General features: G+C 34.5%; 1 protein-coding gene across 1 annotated transcript in view; it reads right to left on the bottom strand.

Moving 5' to 3' along the window:
• The window catches only part of LOC109329840 (nuclear pore complex protein NUP205-like), a 50,639-nt gene extending 40,971 nt beyond the window's left edge, over positions 1–9,668 (bottom strand). The window contains exons 1-10 of the mRNA XM_019563698.1: positions 9,334–9,668; positions 8,927–9,022; positions 6,565–6,639; positions 6,167–6,271; positions 5,952–6,062; positions 4,952–5,111; positions 4,707–4,792; positions 3,684–3,806; positions 3,358–3,585; positions 811–900 (exon numbers count right to left, since the gene is read on the bottom strand). Coding sequence (XP_019419243.1) covers positions 811–900; positions 3,358–3,585; positions 3,684–3,806; positions 4,707–4,792; positions 4,952–5,111; positions 5,952–6,062; positions 6,167–6,271; positions 6,565–6,639; positions 8,927–9,022; positions 9,334–9,474 — 1,215 coding nt within the window. The 5' untranslated portion in view covers positions 9,475–9,668. The remainder of the gene's footprint in view (positions 1–810; positions 901–3,357; positions 3,586–3,683; positions 3,807–4,706; positions 4,793–4,951; positions 5,112–5,951; positions 6,063–6,166; positions 6,272–6,564; positions 6,640–8,926; positions 9,023–9,333) is intronic.

Here is an 18,423-nt window from a genome sequence, read left to right as displayed (position 1 = left end):
AAAGACCTTTTCCATTTAAAAAAATTAGGATTTCACTCTTTCACTCATCTCCAACCTCTTGCAGTTTTTGGCCTGTGAAATGGAGGTACAGCAGAACGCGATGGCAGCCACAACAGCCGCAACAGTAACCCACACCGCTATCCACTGATTTGTTGCGGGGAGGGGCCGGTAACCTCCAGAACACTGCTATAGCGTGCAATTGATAACCCAGTTAAAAATTAGAATTACAGTCCAACAAGCACTAAAATATTGCATCGAAAGCTACTAGGTAGGAAAGATCTAAATATGGACATAATGTCCATAAATCATATTTTCAAGTGAAGAGTAAAAAATATAGTCCTTGGCTTAAGACCCCTAACTGATAACAAAACAATAGAAAAGGTGAGAGTGGCTGCCATTGCATCCTAAACCCAAATGGCCAAATCCATATATTGGAATCAGATACAAAATTGAGGAATTGCCGAAACCAAAATGGGAAAGAACATACCAAATTTCAGTGTTCATATATATTTAACTTTTAATGAAACAGAAACGCAACCAACTTTCTGCCATTGTATATGGAGGTAAAGGAAATGGAGGGAGCAGAACTACTCAAGTTTAAAATAGGATATAAGCATGTCATCATGGCATAGCATAGAATAATTTTGAAATACAACAGCTATATAAGAGAAAAGTTCATCCAAAAAAACTACATAAGAGAAAACAAGTTAAATATAGTAATTAACAACAGTGAAGTAGATTAAACAGAGTTGTGCGATTTAATCCACCAAATCAGCTTGTTCAATAAGCAGGTGGGGGAAATCAACTGACCTTGACTCTCGCAAGTGAATTAGACAAGAAGCATGTAATCAGCTTATGCAGATAAGCATTATACATATAGATCATATCTTCATCTTCATTCTGCAAGACAACAAGTACGAGTAAGAAGTATGCTAACTACGTAGAATGATGAAAAGCTCCATTCAATAAATAATTGAAATATTTAAACTAAATATTTAAATATTTCTAGTAAAAGGGGCATTCCACATGCAAATCTAGACTACACATGTGAAATTATTTTTAATACACCACTGGAGAAAATATGTCTTAGTAAAATATGCAGTCCAAACCATGACCATGCTTAGATAATGTATCTGCCACATATGCATTAAAAATAATTTCAAATATTAAGACTTTCCCAGTGGGATCAAAACTGCACCATCGCAAAGACCAGAACATCAGTTAATACAAAAAAAAAACCTAATTTGGATAACGTAACAATCACTTAGCAAGTTAATTTCAATAATAGTGTGACTATAATTACTATTCCACTGATTACTGAAATGCAACAGTTTTACTTTCAAATGACAAGAACCTTTGGGGTATGTTTGGGACTTAGGAAAGGGAAGGAGAAAGGAAGGCAAACCTCTCCTTTGTTTGGGAGTATGAAATTGTGGATGGGAGAGGAATAAAATAATGATAATGTAAAAAATATTTTGTTTTTTCTTTAAAAATATAATTAACAATTAGAAATGAATAATAGTGTAATTATATAATTTTACTAAAAGTATTTAAGTATTTTAACATTTTGACTCCAGAAAAACCTCAAGTTGGAGGAACTATGAAAATAGACCTTTGGAGGGTTTTAGAGAACTTAAGAAACCCTCCAAAATATCCCCCTCTACTTCATCCAACTCCCAAACAAGGGAGAGACTTTCCTAAGGCAACTATTTTCTTTCTTTCCCCTCCAAAACCACACTCCCAAACATAGCCTTGGAGAACCACACTACAAAAGCTAGCTATTGCAATTGGAGTGCATAAGGCCTTATAAACCCCACACTGGAGTCTCATAGCTCCAATGTGGACTCAGACTCATAACTTGCAATTATGGGATAGGGTGACTATATTGGCATTCCTTTGGGGCTCTGTACATAGGTTTTCCAGTAGCGTTGCTGTGGTAGATATGCATAGGGACTGATATGCTTTGTTGTATGCCTCTGTCATTTAGGTTTTAAGTATTGCTTTTTGTTTCAGCAGGATTGTCTATCATCTTCTTGTAATCCTCTCTTCTCATCTAACAGTATTTCTTTGATTACTAAAAATATGTACGTTTAGATATAAATTTTTGTTTTTTGGTAGGATCTCACTATACTTGTTATGATCCCACATTTTAGTTGCTTTCCTCGCCCCACTCCAAATCCAAGGTAAGAACTTGATTTTGACAACCTTTTATGAATTCCTTTTGTTTGGTCCTACAACACATCCAAGTGCTGATATTCTAACTATAGAGCTGGCAAGATCACATTTTGAATATTTAATAAGCAAGTTGGGTACGACGGATATTTATGAACCAAGTGCAGAGGAGTAAAGAACTCTATTTGGATAAGGAGAAATTAGCATACCCATTTTCGTGATTCACATTAAAATAAATATCTCACTTTATTCACATAAGGATATGGATAAGGATAAGAGAGGATTGGATTCTGATATAAACGGGATTTTAAGTGAGAATAATCTTCAACTCTTACCATGTCGGTCTGAATGATGAGCAGTGAAATGTCAACAGAAAAATAAACTTCATATATCAGATATGAGAATGTTATGTTGAATGAGTAGACATACTAGATAGGATTAGAAATGAATGCATTAGAAAGAAAGTTGGAATAGCCCATATTGTAGAAAAGATGGTATAATTGTGCCTTATGTAGATTGGACATGTGTAGAGGAGGCTAGTAGAAGCTCTAGTAAGGAGAGTAGATCAAATGGAGGTTAGTCCAATTCCTAGAGAAAGGGGACCAAGAAAAATCATAGGCGAAACGATTAAGAAATACTTAGAGATCAAAGTTTTATCAAGGAACATGATTTATCAAAAAATATTATGGCGTCATTTGATTCATGTAGTTGACAAATTAAGGTTTGGTTGTTGTTTAAAATTCCACATCTCTGCCTAGATATTAGCAACTCCTGTTGACATCAAATAACATAAAATTATATTCCCTACTATAAGTAGACAAATATTATATGCTAAGATGAGAAAATGAATCAGAAGGGCTACTCAATATTTTCTAAATCCTGTACTATTCATTTAATGTTCCCTTTACTCAAAAAAATAACTTCTACGTTATGATTTTATTTATCTAATTAAAGTGTAACTTCTTCTGCCGTTAAAGTACATTGATTTTGTATGGGGTTTTCCTTAACAGATATGCAGAGGGATAGACGGCTTCCCTCCATTCATGTTTTCTCTTTCTTCCTCTTAGAGGATACCTTGTCCTACAAAGTCCTTGCCATTTTCTAATCTTCATCTCAACGAAATTCTTATTTTATAGACAAAAAACATTAAAAAACGATAAACAAAATATGGCATGGTAAATGAACCTGGTAGGCAGCAGTACGAAGAATTTTGTCAAGTAAAAATTGAAAAACATTAGTTGAGAAAATGACTTCCAGGCATTGACTAAGATAACCCATTTCATTTGATGGACCACTTGAAACAGTCTCCCTTGCTGCAACACCATCTTGTATTAACATCAAATGTACCACCCAAGCAAGCCTGATGCTGCCAATAAAGCCTTCAACAACTGGATCGTTAGCAGCAGCCATTACCTTAAAGGATATACATGGACATCAATAAGATCCCAAATTATTATCAAATAATTAAAAAACAAGTACACAAAAACTGAAGTAATTATCTTTCATCTTACAAGTTCATGAAATTCACATCTGAATGAAGCATTAGAAGAAAGGACAGATGCTTTATCCAGCACTGTACTCAAACCATCTGAAACAAAAGCAACCACGAGAGCGAAAAGAAGACTGAAGGTAATCTGAAAAACATAAAATGCAAAACATTTGAGTAAACAACACAAATTTTGATTTCCGAAGACATCTGAGTCAGAAAACCAAGTGCAGCATAGCAGCATGTACAACCTTGAATATTCAATAACTCTTCTAGGAATTAAACTTACCTTAATTCTTAATAAACAAAGTCAACAACAACAACAAAAAGTACATACATCCAATAAGATATTCAATTTTTCACCACAGCTAATCTAACTTTATTTTTGACCTGGAAAATATAAAATAGTAGAACAGAATTAGACATGTGGTGGGTTCATTGGTTTTCCCCTTTATTTTTTACAAAAAACATATTCTTTGTTACATATAAACTTCTATACACAGCTAAGGAATCTGTTCGTTCACTTCATCTTATACTTCTTCATTCATGCCTTCAAGATGCTCAAATTTATTCTTCTCATCTATTGCAGCTATCCTCTCTTCTTCCTTCTTTCCTCCTCTCTTATTTCATGATCTATCTTTCAATTATACGAAAGCAGATAAGAATCTTTGTCTAACTTCATTGGGTACTTCGTTGAATAGACTGAGAATGAAGATAACAGTCACGGAATGGGTATACCATCTTTCTAGTGAAAGAAAACTTATTTCTGCCTTTCTTCTAAGGAAAATAATCATTTGAAATCACAAATTAAGTTAACACTTAACACCAACTAACAGTATGAAGTTAACACCAAACAGTACACCTCACGATAAAGCAAAAACCAAAATAAGAAAACGAATGAAGTTCATTCCTCACATAACTTCTTATGCACACAAAATATGTTTGACTGTTTCGATGACTGTGAAATAACAGTTTTAAAAACCATAACAATAATCCCATAAAAAAGGAAAAAGATGAAAAATGCTCAACAAAAGAGTACAAAACGTACCTGATGTTTTACAGTGGTATTGCTTTGACTAACTTCCGAAGCACAATCTTTTAAAACAGAAAAAATATCCTTCATGTCTTTTGGACCTGAAAATAGAGATTTTCATAGACCTTTAACTCCTAATATTAAAGTATTTAGAAAACACAATGTGCCATGGGATAGTGGAATGCAATAGTAAACCATGTAGCACTTTAGCAGTCCCGTTAACTAACTGGAAAATAAACAAGAAAAGCTACTATACATACTTGTCCGAACAACCAGGACTGAAAGCACAAGGCAATGTCCTATAATAAGTCGTTCTCTAGAGACCACTGCCTGCCGCTCTACAAGAGAACCTCTTGAATCAAGAACATAATGCTCACACTGAGGACCACCCAAACCAGAAGGCTCTTCTCTATTTAGTTCCTACATTCAGAAAGCAAGTACTTCACAGGAAATTTTACTGTTCGATGTCAAATATAGAAAGATCCTTCCCATCTATTGTGCATCATCCAAACGTTATGTTATACGTGGAATTTTAAATCCAAATGTTAAAATATATAAATATAAATCAGATATTCCAGTAAAGATCAAAAATTGAAAAATCATAGATCTCAATGGAAGTGGCAACTTGAAAATTCTATGCTTTAAAAATCATACAATCGTGTTACTCTAAGATACTTATGAGTTATGAATATGCACATACTGTCTCAGGGAAAAGCAACCAATGAATGTGTGTCCAACGTGCAATTGTGTATAAGCAGCGAGGCTCAACAAAGAAACAATTGAGCCTTGATATCATTTATTAATTAGTAACTGTTAGACAATGTCAAGAACTATGAATGATTGTTGATAGTACAGGCAGGGGATTATTGAGTTTGACTAATTTTGCTATAAAACACTCAGACACGCAAAAACAAAACATCAGGTTATTTGATGGCCAATATGGATCCTACAAAAAAAAATTACCAATTTTTAAAAACCGAGTTCAAAAAATTAAATTTGCACCAATTTTAAATATTAATTATTAAATTTGATCCTGACAACCTAAACAGGTTAACCAATGTTAACCAGGATGTACTGTGTCACAGCCAAATAAACATTTGACTATCTAAACTGAAGGAACGGCTGTAGATTCTTTGAGAGTTGTCTGTCTCTCCTAGTGACTAACAATTACAAATAAAAACACTTTCTAAAGACTTTGTCCTACATCAGAATTTAACAAGGAAGGTACAGAACAAAATAATAACTTCCCACAATGCAAACCTTGATAAGAGAAATCAACCGCTGTCTTAGTCCAGAATTGATAAGATCTTCCAAATACTTCTGAATGTCAACTAATATTTCATCTTCTAGACCCTGATCAAGCACCACAGCCTGTAAAGGAAACAATACAAAGCTATTATAAGCAAACCAAAAACTAAAGATCCCAAGTAATGACCTGATGAACCTGAATGATGGCCTGGACAGGAAGAAAGTACCCTTAACAGCAAATGGAGGGATGTTATCAGATCTCTTCTCTCTGTATACCAGAGCCCTGCTGCAAGCCGTAGAATTTCCAGAGGTTCCCTTCCCATTAAGCCCCACTACAGATTAAATAAAAGTAAGTAGTTGAAAAAATAAATATAAACAGATATGTATTTGTCAGTGTGTGTATATAGCAACAATAGCCTCTGTGGTCTTTCACTCTAATTAATAAATTAATTAGTAAATGCATACATGATATATATAACTATTTTCTTAACAAAATACAGTTTCCAACTCAGTTTTCTTTCAATTTCCATTCAACTTTAAAATTAAAAAAGCATTGACTATCAAGCTATCAAGTATTAGAATAAAATTTATAGTTTATACATATAAAGGGGTAACAGAAGTCTACCTCTTGATTAGCAGATACAAGCAAGCAAACACAATCTACTTCATTGAGATGGAGGTCATCACTCAATTTGAGTGCCTATGAAAGCAAACATTAGAAAAACTGAAAATGGTGAACATAAATACTTCTGTAATAGTTTAATGACATTGCTCTAGAACTCAGCACCAGAATCATCATGTTTATCTTCAATATAGACAATGTTATTAGTAGCAAAAGAATTATCTAAACATTGCAAGTCATTGGCAATAGGCTATAGCCCGTTGTTTCCCACAGTATCAACATGCTAATCCTAAAGACACAAGAAGACTGGAAAACTAGAAATAGAAGAAAAAGTGTATTCGACTTTGAGCTTAAAGACACAAACAAGACCAAAATAATTATTGCATAACTATAGACTAGTATAGGCTATAGCCCGTCATTTCCCACAGTACAAACATGCTAATATCCTTAAGATTAAATGAATTATACCTTTTGAACTTGATATAGAAAAAATTATGTATTATTGCATGTAGATAATACTGTACTTTTCATTACCTGACTTGCTTAAATAATTTATCGTCAACCCCATTAATATATAAATGTAAAACCACATTTGATTTGACAAGGAATTAAAATAGGTAGTGTTAAGAACGTTGAGAAACTCAAACACACAAACCCAAGAAACTCAAACTAGTAAGAGATTCGAATAAGAACCTTGGGAGAACCACATCACAAAAGCTAGCTATTATAATTGGGAGAAATGATATATCATAGACTTTTAAAGATCATCCTAATACTAAGTCAAGAACAGATTGCATATTTTTATATTCCCAACTCCCAAGACAACTAATGCTTTTTCTCTTTCATCCAATACTTACTTTATTTAGTATTAGGAGGATTTTTACACTATAACATTAGAGGGAACTGGCAATGCTCTATAGTTGCCCAATGCTCTATTAGTTGGAGAGCCCAAGGCCATATAAACCGACAGTAGAATCCCATACTTCCTATGTGGGACTCGAGTCCCATACCTTACAATCGTATCCTTATCTTCAACTGCAGTCAGCAGCCATAGCACCCATGCTGGCTGGCTATGCAATAGCCCCTTGACTAGTCCCAGGTGAACACTGCAGTGTTTATGTCACTACCCATGCCACTCATTGGCAGCCACGAAATGGTGGAAACCTTTGATGCCAATTGATAAGAACCTTGGAAGAACCACACCACAAAAGCTAGCTACTGTAGTTGGAGAGTCCAAGGCCTTATAAACCCCACACTAGAATCCCATACTTCCAATGTGGCACACAAGTCCCATGCATTGCAATTGGATCCTAACCAATTCTACTCTGTTTCACTGAGTTTACATTCATATTATAATTCTAACCTTTATATTAATGAAAAACCATCTCCATAGAGTTACTTTAGGGACTAATGTGACTTTTGTATTTACGAAGGCATGTAAGGATAAAGAACAAGTGCCTAATTATGATTATTACTCACGCATCAAGCATCCGATTTTACACAGGCGCATGTGCATGAGACCATGAGTGCTAGTGCAAGCAAAATATCAACATAGTAAATTCATTTGCAGGATGCATATCAATTATATGCATTTAATGATTCATTTAGTAAAGAAAAGGCATAGGTTGCAAGTAGTCCCAGTCAAATATTGTCATAATAGGTTCCCATTGTGCTGTATGAAAGCATAAATTGCTGCACATAAAATACAAACATGCACAACACTTATAAACCTAGATTTCCCATCATTTACTTATCACCGTCCTAGTTTTACAATTAAATTAGGAAAGTGATTCTCTTTCAGCCTTGGTATATGTTCATAGCTATTTTCACTCAGCAGTTCATACATAATCAGTAAGCATCTGACACTTCAAAACAAACAGTGTATCCATGTTGGACATATATCTGTATCAAACACTTTTGGACACTCCTAACTGTATTATACAACTTTCATGTATTTTTTTGACTTTTTATACTGTTATAGATAAATGTTCCATGATAATTAGAATAATGTTGACATTTTACAATGACCCATGCCAACTTCTAAAGCATTACTTCTCTCATAATTTAAGGTCCATGCTTTTACTTAACCATACAATAATTTTATCTTTATCATAATCATGTACTCATGTATCCTATAATTTTTTAAATTTTCCATATCCCAGTGTCTGTCATATCCATGTTTCCTATGTTCTTAGGGTCAAACTAATATCTACTACATGCAACAAAAAGAGGCATATAGCAAGCATTCAGCTAAAACATAATTTCTTTATTTGCACAAGCAATCAAACCCGGCACTTAGCCTAACTACATACCCTAACCATTTTAACTGCCAAAAATATAATAACTATAGATTAAAGGAACTCACAATTTGGACATCCTGATCATCAAGAGAGATAGGCGAAGAATCTGGAAGCCTAACTGATTTTGACTGAACTTGACTTCGATCAGAGGACTTCGGAGGCTAAAATCACACACAAAGGAAAACAAATATGGCAAAATAACATTCAATTAAAATAATTTCAAAAAAAACACATATAGAAGAAAAAATAACATGTGAAATAAGCTTTCAAGTTTCGAGCCTCTCCACAAATGTAAATACATATGTTCATACTGCGAAAAACTGCACCAAAGTAAGAATATCAACTTAATCTAATTTCCCTAAATTTTGACCTGGAAATGACTAATTTGATCACATTTGAAATTCAGGAGGATATTAGAATTTGATCATAATTTTCAAGTTCTTAGGAAACGAGTAAATGGAATATAGCGTACCAGATAGGATAGAAGGGATTGGAATGAACGGAAAGAAGTGCGAATAGCGTGCAAGAGTTCAACGCGTTGCGCCGCCGTCGGAGGAGAAGGTCCGAGAAGCGCTGATTCGAGTGTGGATAGAAGCTGCTTCGGAGAGACCATGGTGGTTATGAAACCCTAGAGAGAGAGAGAGAAGAAATGAGAAAATGGTTGAGTAGTGTGTTGTGGAAAGCAGAGTCTATTAGAAAGATGGAAGGTTCAAGTGTTTATAGGTCCCGGGCGGGAAATGAGTTAGTAGGGTTTAGGTGGTAAATATATTGCAGGTCAGAGGAAGGAGTAGTGTCTGGACATGATGAAAATTTGTACCAGTGACTAAGTTTTTAAATGTTTTTTCCCATATGTTTTTTAAATATCTTTTATTACAAATAATCCATCTTTTTATTATTATCATGGTATTAATGGTATCATATTACCCTTTTTAATAAGAGTAGTAAGTTACTCGTAAATTACTATGAGGAAATAATTTTTTGTCATATAATTAAAAATAAACATGTTACACTTATATGTGTATGATTAATAACACACATGTTATTCGTGCATTCTAATGGTTAATAAGACATATGTACTCATGTATTCTAATGGTTAAGAATATACATATTATTCATGCACTCATTCGCATGGTTAAGAAAACATATGTTAGTTGTGAATTCGTGTGATTAGGAAAACACATGTTAAACGTATATTCTCATTAACCCCTTCACCCCCAATTTAATTTTACCCAAAATCCTAATTCCCAAGTGAATTTAAACCTAATCCTCAAATTAATTTAATTTTGACCTAACCCTTATTTAATTTTAAAACTCAATTCCCAAATCAATATCACCCTAAGTCTCAACTCAAATTTCAAAACCTTAACCCCAAAACCCCAAATTTTAATTTCCCTTTTTTTCTGTATACTCTACGTTTTTTAGGTTTAGCTTTTTGTTTTATTTTTTTATTTTAATATAACTAATATCAACCAATCAACCTATTTTCTGAAAGAACTACGTAGACTTGAGATACGTAGGAGCAGATATTCTCATGTAATACACAAAAAATAAAAAAAAATGTTTTTTTATGGTCTTTCTATATTTTATTTAATAATGTGAGTGTAAAATTAGTATTTTGAGTGAATATCCATATAATTAATCTAGGTACCATTTTTTATAACGGGCGGTATGAGACGCCTAACATCTTTCTCATCTGTAAGCGACTCCTGAACTTAATTTCTCTCTACGAGCAGACCAATCTTTTTAAAAAAAAATTGTTTTTTCATGTTTTCTCTCTAAAAATTATTGATGACGACTTCATTGCATTTATTTTCATATTTACCGTCGCCCCACGAAAGTGGGGTAGCGACAGCATTGCGACTCTGTTGGGGATAGCTGAGAGTCAAGCCTTAAAAGGTTAATTATGTGGATATTTAGTTCATTATATTAATTTTATAATTTCTTTTTCTTTTTCTTTTTTTGTAGTTATTTTTTTACCTACTTATTGGTAATAACCCTTGTATATAGAATTTGTGTTTTGTTGTCGTGTATAGGTTATCAGGTGGTTTATGAGGTTTTATGCATTATTCTTTTTGAGGTTTGTACACTCTCACACACACATCACTTTTCATACATTCTTACTTCAACCGTCTACCGGGCCTACATACCTATTGTTATGGATACATTGGTTTGTCGTCATTGGGCCTCCGTGCACATTTCGATATTATGCTGATATATTACTCAGATTGTTACTAGGTATTTCATATATGACCCCCATGGTGTCTCGTACATCTTCGTGTCATATTTGTGATATCGGGATCGTCAGCTCCCACTAGTGACGGTAGTCCGGGGACCTAGAGGATGTCTAGTACCTCCAAATTCTACATATATGGACCTTAGCACTTCACCTTAGGGTTGGCCCTTTAGACCTGAATGAACCGTATAAGATAAACCACTTTTGTATAGGACATATGAGTATATATTTTTTTATTGTTATTTATTATTCGGCATAAAGTCGGGAAAACTTCCATCTCACAATCATAGTGACTCACTATCACATGGGCCTGAGTGAATTAAGGTACCACTACACTTTGGTATCTTTATACCACGATGAAAGACTCACAAAAAAATATTTCATAACTCTATCCATATACATATTACGCACTCATAAAAAATAATCATAATAGCATCTATATACATGTAAAAAAAATCATAGCATCTACATGCATATCATATACTCATATAAAAAATCATAATAGCATTTATATGCTTCTAAAAAAATCATTGCATCCACATGCATATTATGCACTAAATAAAAGAAAAAACAAAAAAAAAAGTCATCACATTCATGTGCATACCATGAACTCAAAAAAAGAATCATTTCATAGTAGCATCCATAAGTATGTCGTGCAAAAAAAAAGAGGAACAAAAATACATTACATACTTGGATTCATGCACTTATGTAGAATTTTTGTGTACAACCAATCATTTAATTTCATGCATGTCCCGTCCCAAAAAATGAAAGAAATAGAAGAAAAAAAATGGGGAATTCACATGACGTTCATGTCACTACAATATTCATTATACCACTTATATGAAATGCATGCATCGAATCATACATCCATTGGATACACATGTGCGAAATGACTAGCAATAGCATATGTTTTATTAAGATATTTTATCGAACGATGTCTCATTCTATATATCATTAGATATGAATTATGAATAGAACAAATGCAACCATATTGTGGAGTCTGTGTGCTCTCTCTATGATTCTCGTCAACTACTACACGAACTAGAGGGGTTATAACCCTAAAAACGATTGTGGGACGGTCAACTTGTTATATGGAAAGTTCTTCATTTGATAAAGGAAATAGTTTCAATAACTCAAAATATTTTTTTAAACCAAACTCCTTGGGATTTGCAAATGAAAAATTAGAATCATTACGTGATCTAGGAAAAACAACACTAATTAAACTCATTTTTCAACACCAGAGCTCGAACGATAATGAAGGCTAACAATTCACAAAATGAAGGAATCTAGGTGTCGACATAGATGACAGGAAGAGGAAAAAGGTTTTATCATTAATCCTTATGTCCACCTCTACATCAGTGCCCTAGAGGAAGACAAATCATTCATAAATTATGCCATCCTTCCTACTGAAGACAATGATCCTTCAAAAAATGGTAGTCTAAGTCAATGATTGACATAGTTGCATAGTAATTATTTGATTATATTGTAATTCATAAGTTTTGAATTTTCTTTGGAATTATATTTATGATACTTGAGACAATATCTTAGTAAATTTGCATGACTATCTAATAGTTCCTCCTCATTCATCCATTTTTATCATCTTCACTCTCATATATTTACCCTTCTTCCATAGCTTCGTGAACATCCATATTTTGTGTCCCATTTCTTCCCTAATGTTTCACACATCAATATGTGTATCACAATTTTGCAGAGACTTTGTCCAGTTATATGGTACTTGAATATTTATCAATTGATTATTTTGTGGCACCTGATAATGAATCACCGAGTTTGGTGATGGAGAAGATGGTCGAGGAATAAAGGAAGAGTTAATGATTCAATTGGAGGAAAACTAAGAATGTGTGGCTAATTTGGTATTAGTACCCAAGAAATGAGGGAAACTGAGAATGTGTGTAGACCACAGAGATTTGAACAAAACAAGCCTGAAATATGATTAACTCACCAATATCATTGATGTTTTAGTCGATGGTGCGAATAGGAGTCCTAAGTTATCCCTAATAGATGGATATGTTGGACATCATAAATTTCTAATAGAAAACAATGGTGTATGGGATGGAAGTTGTTTTAGCCATAGAAGTAGATATTCTCTTATTAAGATTCTTGACGGAAGCATAGCAAGAAGAGTCGATATAGATTAAACTCAAATATAAGCAATTTCACATGATTGAAAAGAAAAGTTTGGTGGCCACTTGTGATGGTCAATTATACCAAGGAAGAGTGGTGAGAGCTTTTGATAAGGTTCGTTCTAGAGAATTCAAAGTTGAGGACTTGGTGCTTAAAAAGATCCTTCTAAATTAGGAAGATGCTCGTGGAAGATGGGCTCCAAACTATGAAGGTCCGGGCATTGTCAAAAATGTATTTTCAAGGGGTCTCTAATCCTACAAAATATGGATGAGAACATTTTACCCAAACATGTAAACATAGACGTTGTTAAGAGATTATATGCCTAAAGAAAGGAAAATGAAAAAAAAAACGAAATAAAAAAAAGTCTGTTAGGTTGAAAACCTGAAGGGGCGACCTAAGCAAAAATTAAGGTATCAATAAAAGCTTGGTAGGTTGAAAACCCGAAAGGGCGATATAGACAAAAGTTAAAGCAATAAAAATGCATTTTTCTTATGAGTTTATAACACTATGAGAGAACCAAGATCTTCCACACGTTTGTGCATCAAGTGGGGATCATAGAAGCTTCGAACAACGTGGGAAGGAGCAAGAAGTTCTTGGTAGAATTAAACAAAGCCAACACAAAGATCTAGTTATTCGGCTATCTCGTAAGAGCAATTAATGAATGAAAAATTATCTTATAATGGGCAAAAAATTTGCAAAAGTTTGTAACTTGTTATAGTCTTACAAGACATGGATGAAAATGTTTGACCCAAACTTATGAACATACACAAAGTCAAGAGGGTCTATGCCTAAAAATAGAAACTTGTATTAAAAGAAAAGTCCATTAGGTTGAAAACCAAAATGGTTAGCCTAAGAAAAAATTAGGATATGAATAAGAAACCCGTTAGATTGAAAACTCAAAAGGGCGACCTGAGCAAAATTTAGGTTATAAATGAAAAGCTCGTTAGGTTAAAAACTCGAAAGGGCGACCTAAGCAAACGCTAGGGTAAGAATGAAAAGCTCGATAGGTTGAAAACCCGAAACGGCCACCTAAGCAAAAGTTAGGGCAATGAAAAGACAATTCTCTTGAAAGTCTTCTACCATTACGGTAAGCCAAAATCCTCCACAAGTTTGCACATCAAGTTGGAATTTTAGAAATTTCTAGCATTATGGGATGAAATATGAAGTTATTTGGAGTATCGAACAAATAAAATACAGTAGGCAAGTTATCTGAATGTCTCGGGAGATCAATTGATGAATAAACAATTACCATTATTGGGGCAAATATTTTTGCAAAATTTTGTAACTTGTAATACCTCTCGTGGCACATGTATCACTGCATCTTCCTCTTAAAATTCCTTGAATATCAATAGAAGAAAATTCATTCATCTCCCTATTATAGATTTATGTGTGCATTTTCACTTAGATACGTCTCAAGTTATATAAATATGATGCTCGAACTGCATAATCACATAACTCTTATGATTGTGTCTTTCACTAATGATTCAAGAAAACAAAACTCATTAGAACTAAGTCTCAATGTGTATATTGACGAGGAACACATGATGTATTTTCCGTAAGAAAGGAAGGCAGACCCGAACAGATTCCAAAATTGAAACAAATAAAAAAAAAGAAAAAAGAAAGAGAAAAAAAGATGACGTGATCAATATCGGCTTGATTAGTTGTTGCTTATCGAGGAAGCATCATGGTTTCATATCAATCATACTTCATAATGATAATTAAGTTAATCACATATGTGTCACCAATCATTCATGCATCATCACAAATATCTTCCCATTACTCATGCATCATTTGAATTCGCACCAACATATTCAAGCATGGCCGAAAGTCTTGACCCCTAAGTGTCATTTTATTTTTGACCTAGAGTTCCTTATTATTCGTGCATTCCTGCAGTCCTCCTTGCCCCTAAAACCCAAGTGGTCTCGTGTTCTGCCTTGTGACCCCCTAGTGGTCTCATTTTATTTTTGACCCAGGGTTCCTCATTATATATGTGTTCTCGTGGTCCTTCTTGCACCCAGACCCCCTAGTGGTCTTGTGTTGTAACTTGTGACCCCCCAATGGTCTCATCTTATTTTTGATCTACAGTTCCTGATTATTTGTGTGTTCCCGTTGTTAAGTGCCAAATTGTTAATGAAATGTATATGAATTTGGGGCACTTAATACGCATTTATGCTGTAATTGCATACGAATCCTGATAACTTAGTCAATATTGTTATGTGTAGAAATTTATATGTGTTTATGTTGTTTCAGGTTAAGAAATAAGGAAAAAAATGAGAAAAGAAAGAAGATTGGGCTTCTGAACACTACAAGCCTCGCCCAAGCGAGGAAAGTGTCGGCCAAGCCACAAATAGTAGGAAAGTCACCATAAATCACTATTGTCCTGCGAGGGACTGTCGCTTAAGCTATAGATGGAGCTAAACAGACCCGGTTGCTTTGTCTGATCCTCACCTATGCGAAGGATCCTTGCCCAAGTGAGGTGCTCAGGCCTGGAAGTCTCTTATTTTCTTGCCCAAGCGAGAATCTCTAGCTTGGGCGAGGGCTTGGAAGTTGGAACTGATATGGGCATTTTCGGAAGTCAGAGGGAGTTATGCAATCACTTTTCCAAAGCTTTTGGCACGAAATTTGAGAGAGAAACACTAGGAAAGACGATAGAAGTCGTGGGAACGATTCTTAATCCGATTTTCTTGTATACTTTCATAAGTCGAGCATTGTAATAGCGAGGATGAGTGACTAGATCTTCATTGTTGGGATTTGAAATGAAATCTTCTTACCTTGTACTCTTGGATTCAATTCTAATGTAATTGTTATGTGATTTTGGGAAGTTTATCCCGTTTTTATTACTTGAGTTTAATTAGCTACCAAATTCTTGTTCTTGGGTTCAAGTTTAACTAAGAAGTAAAACTTGATACCTGATCTGGATCATCTTCCTTCATGTATCAATGTTTCAGGAATGGACAATAATGTATGAATTCCTTCATTAGTATTTTAGTGATTATTTAAGAATTTTACACTCAAGGAATTGATGTAAATGATTTACCGAAAATGTGTATCAAAATCAGTAACTTCACAAGTAAAATTATCAAACCAATTTTTGTAAATAGTTGCTCAGTTCATTCTTATAGGAATTAGTGTAAATTCACTCTCCTCTCTGAGGACGATATCCCAGTACTTTACAGGATTTTATTACTTGAACGATACATTTCGCTTGTCGTTCCATAAATATCTAACAAGTTTTTTGGCACCGCTCCATAAATATCTAACAAGTTTATGATGATAGTTCATTGAGTAGTTGTAATTAATTTTTATTTCTTGTAAGTAGTTTTAGTTTTTATTACTCTCTATGCTAACCCTTGTTGTAGTTTTCTCATTTATGCTCTTCAGAGGAAAGGTTACTGAAGATCAGTTGCAGTTTAATTCAGAAATTGAGAAGTCAGCCAAGAGCAACCGAAAGAAAGAAAAGGAGAAGAGGAAGCAGGGTAATCAAGAAGTATAGTGGAGCTCTGAACAATCAACAATTCCAGAGCCTCAATTAGAAAAAATGGAGAATGCCAACAATGCCACTGGGAATAATGAGAGGCCTAATCCTCCAAGGAGGACATTAGTGACTATGTTATGCACCAAGGTCCGCAACACTATTCAAGCATTGTCATTCAATATACCGAAAGGACAATGGAGATAAAGCCCGCATATCTGAATTTGGTCAATGCTCACCATTTTACGGGGAAAGATTATGAAGATCTATATTCTCATCTGGATGTATTTTATGAGTTGGTGGCGACAATGGGGTACAATGACAATGAGAGGGAAGTTGCATATATGATGCTCTTTCCATTTTCTCTCCTTGTTGAAGCTAGGGAATGGCTCAAATCTCACCCTACCCAAAGCTTAACCAACTGGAGTGATTTGGAATCCAAGTTTCTAACAAGAATCTCCCCACTAGCTAGATATGTGCATGCCAAGTTTGAAATCTCAACATTCAGGCAAGGTGCAGATCAAGCATTTTATGAAGCTTAGGTACGTTTCCATATGTTGTTGAGGAAATGTCCCAACCATAGATTTGAAGATGTATATCAGTTGAATATATTTTGTAATGGTTTGAAACCTGAGACATAGATGATACTAGATGCTGTAGTAGGTGGCACTGTGATGGTTGTTGATGCTGAGCAAGCCACCCGAATTATAACTACTTTATCTTCAACAGATAGGCAACCTCAACACAACATGATGAAAATATAGAAAAAGGGATGTTAGAATTGAACACTTCTGATGCTATTCTGGCTCAGAATAAGATTCTAACACAACAGATTGAGGCACTCACAAAACAGATGTCAAAGCAACCATTCCAACATGGTCAACATCCACCAATGGCTGAAAGACTGGCCAAATTGGAGGACACTCTAGAAAGGTTCATGCAAGTTTCAATGACAAATCAGAAGAATACTGAAGCATCTATCAGGAATATGGAAACACAGGTGGGCTAGTTGACAAAAACGATGGTAGAGCAGCATTCAGATCACCAAAAATTTTCAACCAACACTCAAACTAATCCCAAGGAATATTGCAAAGCCATTACTACCTGGACTAGAAAGGTGTTTGGCAATGATGTTGGCGAGAAATTGATAATAAAGGAGGAACTATTGATAGAAAAAGAGATTGAGGCTGAAAAAAGTGAGTTTGAAGATATGCCAAATAAGGAGAGCTTAGATAGTGGAGAAGAGAACAAAGAGAAAGGAACTGAGGGAGAAAAAAGATAGCAGAGTGAGAAGAAAAATATAGCAGAGTGAGAAGAAAAAGAAGGAACTTCTACAACTGAAAAGTCTTCCTTATCCCAAGAATCCTTCCAAGAACAAGGTTCTTGGACATATTCAAGAACCTTCATATCAATATACCTATCATGGAGGTCATGGAAGAAATTCCTACTTTTGCCAAGTTCATGAAGGATCTATTGACGAGGAAGAGGAAGTTTTCTGAGGAGACAATGAACTAGAGGTTGGTTGTAGTGCAATAATTCAGAAGTCTTTACCTGAAAAGACTAAGGATACGTGAAGCTTCACAATACCAGTCACTATTGGAGAATTATCTGTGGGGAAGGCACTACTGGATTTGGGTGCTAGCATTAATCTCATGCCTTTGTCTATGTTGAAGAGGATTGAAGATTTGGAAATCAAACCTACAAGGATGGCTCTA

Source organism: Lupinus angustifolius, chromosome LG16 (assembly GCF_001865875.1).
Source record: "Lupinus angustifolius cultivar Tanjil chromosome LG16, LupAngTanjil_v1.0, whole genome shotgun sequence".
NCBI classification, from domain to species: domain Eukaryota; kingdom Viridiplantae; phylum Streptophyta; class Magnoliopsida; order Fabales; family Fabaceae; genus Lupinus; species Lupinus angustifolius.
This window is presented reverse-complemented; position numbering and strand designations above follow the sequence as displayed.